At 46.8% G+C, this 2,509-nt stretch overlaps 1 protein-coding gene across 2 annotated transcripts in view; it reads right to left on the bottom strand.

Moving 5' to 3' along the window:
* The window catches only part of LOC119269749 (protein NRT1/ PTR FAMILY 5.10-like), a 4,885-nt gene extending 2,706 nt beyond the window's left edge, over nucleotides 1-2,179 (bottom strand). For both annotated transcript variants that reach the window (XM_037551662.1, XM_037551663.1), the window contains exons 1-2: nucleotides 2,014-2,179; nucleotides 1,707-1,927 (exon numbers count right to left, since the gene is read on the bottom strand). In XM_037551662.1, coding sequence (XP_037407559.1) covers nucleotides 1,707-1,927; nucleotides 2,014-2,128 — 336 coding nt within the window. In that variant the 5' untranslated portion in view covers nucleotides 2,129-2,179. The remainder of the gene's footprint in view (nucleotides 1-1,706; nucleotides 1,928-2,013) is intronic.
* Between the last annotated feature and the right edge of the window lie 330 nt (nucleotides 2,180-2,509).

The raw sequence follows: 2,509 nt of genomic DNA, 5'->3' as shown, positions 1-2,509 counted from the left end.
GGGGGGGAATCCTAGTTTAAGTCCCAAGGCCTCTAAAAACACAGATTACAAAAGGCTTCAACCCAGGATTGAAGACCTGAAAGGGATTTCTTCCTGGCTCTATGTGCTAACAGGGATATTTCTGCTTTGAACTTGAACCTGCATCTATAGAGGATTGGTGAAATTCTGTTGAAAATAAAGTTGTTAGTAATCCAGATTGCCCAACTGATCAACATGATAATTTCCATGGCAAATGGTAGCTGAATTATCTGCCTTAGGTCTGCAATTATGTTCTAAATATCCATGTTTTGAGGAGGCCGTTCTGTTAATGAATTTGTGAAGGTGTTTGATCAGTAGACAACCATTTTGCACCCTCGGGTTCGGGACAGCTAGCCCTCCTTGGCTCTTTGGCTTACAAACAAGATACCAGGCAGCAAGAGGTGGATTTTTCTTTGGGAGATCCTCATGCCTCCATAAGCAATGCCTCATGTACTTATCCAGCTCATCAATAACCCATTGGTAGTTTTTAGGGACCTGAGATGAAATATAAGTAGAGATGAAAGCACAGAGTTCACAACTTGAAGTTTACTTCCATAGCTTATATGGTGAGCACAACTAAGGAGGCATAGAGAACTCCTTCCTGGGTTTGGTGGTGCTCAAGGAGAGGCCAAGGTAAGTGAATGGCAAGGACCCTGTCACCAGATATAGTGATGGGAATGGTATTGGACTTGGCATACGTAACTCAGTCTAGTTGCCAAAGCAAATTTTCTAGGACAAAAATTCCTAAGGAATTCTAGTTCCATAAACTCTTTCTTAGTTTCCTGGAAGCAAATAATGGAGTGAAAAAAAAGGAGCAACCAGATTCCTAACTTTTATTGTAAATATGCACCCATTTATCACTGGAATTTTTACCTCTAATGTTCCAATCTAAGATATTCCAATGCTATTTATTTAGCCATGGGGGAAAAGGAGGAGGCACTAAACCACCCAAACCGTACGCTGGGGATCAGGAAAAACAGTGCTGGATCAATAAAGTGCAGGCTTGAGAGAGACCAGGCCGGCTCAATGATGGCAGGTAAGGAAAAAAGCAACACAAATGGAAGCCAGGCCATGAGAGACTTCTTAATGCCACTTATTATATAACTGGGGAATCCAAGGCAAAGATAAAGGCCATACACCAAAAACAAGATTTGCTAGAGAACTGTTACAGCATAATCTGCACTTGATCATGAGCCCGCAACTCTGCATACCCAAACTCGCCCTGCACTTCATTACTTTTTGTACATCTTCTAAGCTGGTTCAACAACAGCTTTTTAGGAGGCCTTCTTCTTCTTGCTAGTTTGTGAAGCAGACCACAAGACCATCACTCTTAGTAACACGCTCACTAGAATGCGCTCCTATGTTTTATGAGATTGCGCACGAATTCTTTGAAGGAGTGTAGAGTCCCAAGAGATCCATTCTTGTACCAGGCTACGTACTCTATTCCAGAACTCCAGACGTTTCTTTTTGCGATATCTATTCTGTATGCCAAATTAGCACCGGCAAAAAGGTTCGATTTACAATTGGCAAAGTCAATGTCAACTATAGCTTTAACTTTTCCAGATTTTAAATCATCCAAAAGTACCAAGTATCAGGTGCTCGGCCTCAATCAGCAGCTGGATGATCCAGACCGCACGCTACTCGCTGCGACCACGTGAGACCAGAGCACATCAGTATGGCACACATACCAGGATGTAGAGCAGAGAGGCGCAGACTACGGTCCGGTAACGGCCGAGCCAGGAATCGGCGACGGCGGCCACGCCGAGCAGCGGCAGCAGGAGCGCGACGCCGTTCCAGGCGTTGATGGTCGCGGCGGCCGACGCCGTGGACTGCCCTAGCGGTCCGGTGAGGTAGGCGATGAGGTTCCCTGAGATGCCGGTGTAGGCGAACCGCTCCGAGATCTCCACGCCTGCGATACCGACGGCAAGCGGGTCAAAGAGGATCGAGGCTGGGAGGGCATGGCTGATTGATTGCCTTGCTGGTGCTTCGCGCTACCGATGATGAAGAACGCGGCGGGCCACCGGCCGGAGGTGAGGCGGGAGACTGGGCGGCCGAGGTGGTCCACGGCGGCTGCCGGCTGGGGCAGCAGGGGATCCGCCGTGGCGTCCATGGACGTCCACCTGTTCCCCTCCTCTCCACTGGCCGAGGTCGTCCGGTTGCTTTGACCCCCCTTTTTTTTAGGAAAACTGTTCACCTCACTTTGCTGCGAGGGCGCAATGGATAATATCTTTCCCTAAATTTCCATACAGCAGAAAGAACTAAGTGACACTTTTTTTTTGAATTGTTTTAATTGCTTACCACATGTCTCACATGAACTAAGTGACACTTTTTTTAAAAAAGATCTGATTTTTTTTTGAAAAAACTTTCGATCTTCATCAATTGTCAACGTAGTACAAAGAACATTAGTAGTAAAATTTACATCCAGGTCCGTAGACCACCTAGCGACGGCTACAATCACTGGAGCGAGCTGAAGCTGCGCCGCCACCCATCC

The sequence above is a fragment of the Triticum dicoccoides genome, chromosome 3A, assembly GCF_002162155.2.
Source record: "Triticum dicoccoides isolate Atlit2015 ecotype Zavitan chromosome 3A, WEW_v2.0, whole genome shotgun sequence".
NCBI lineage: Eukaryota > Viridiplantae > Streptophyta > Magnoliopsida > Poales > Poaceae > Triticum > Triticum dicoccoides.
Note: the sequence above shows the minus strand (reverse complement) of the source record. Positions and strands in the feature narration are given on the sequence as shown.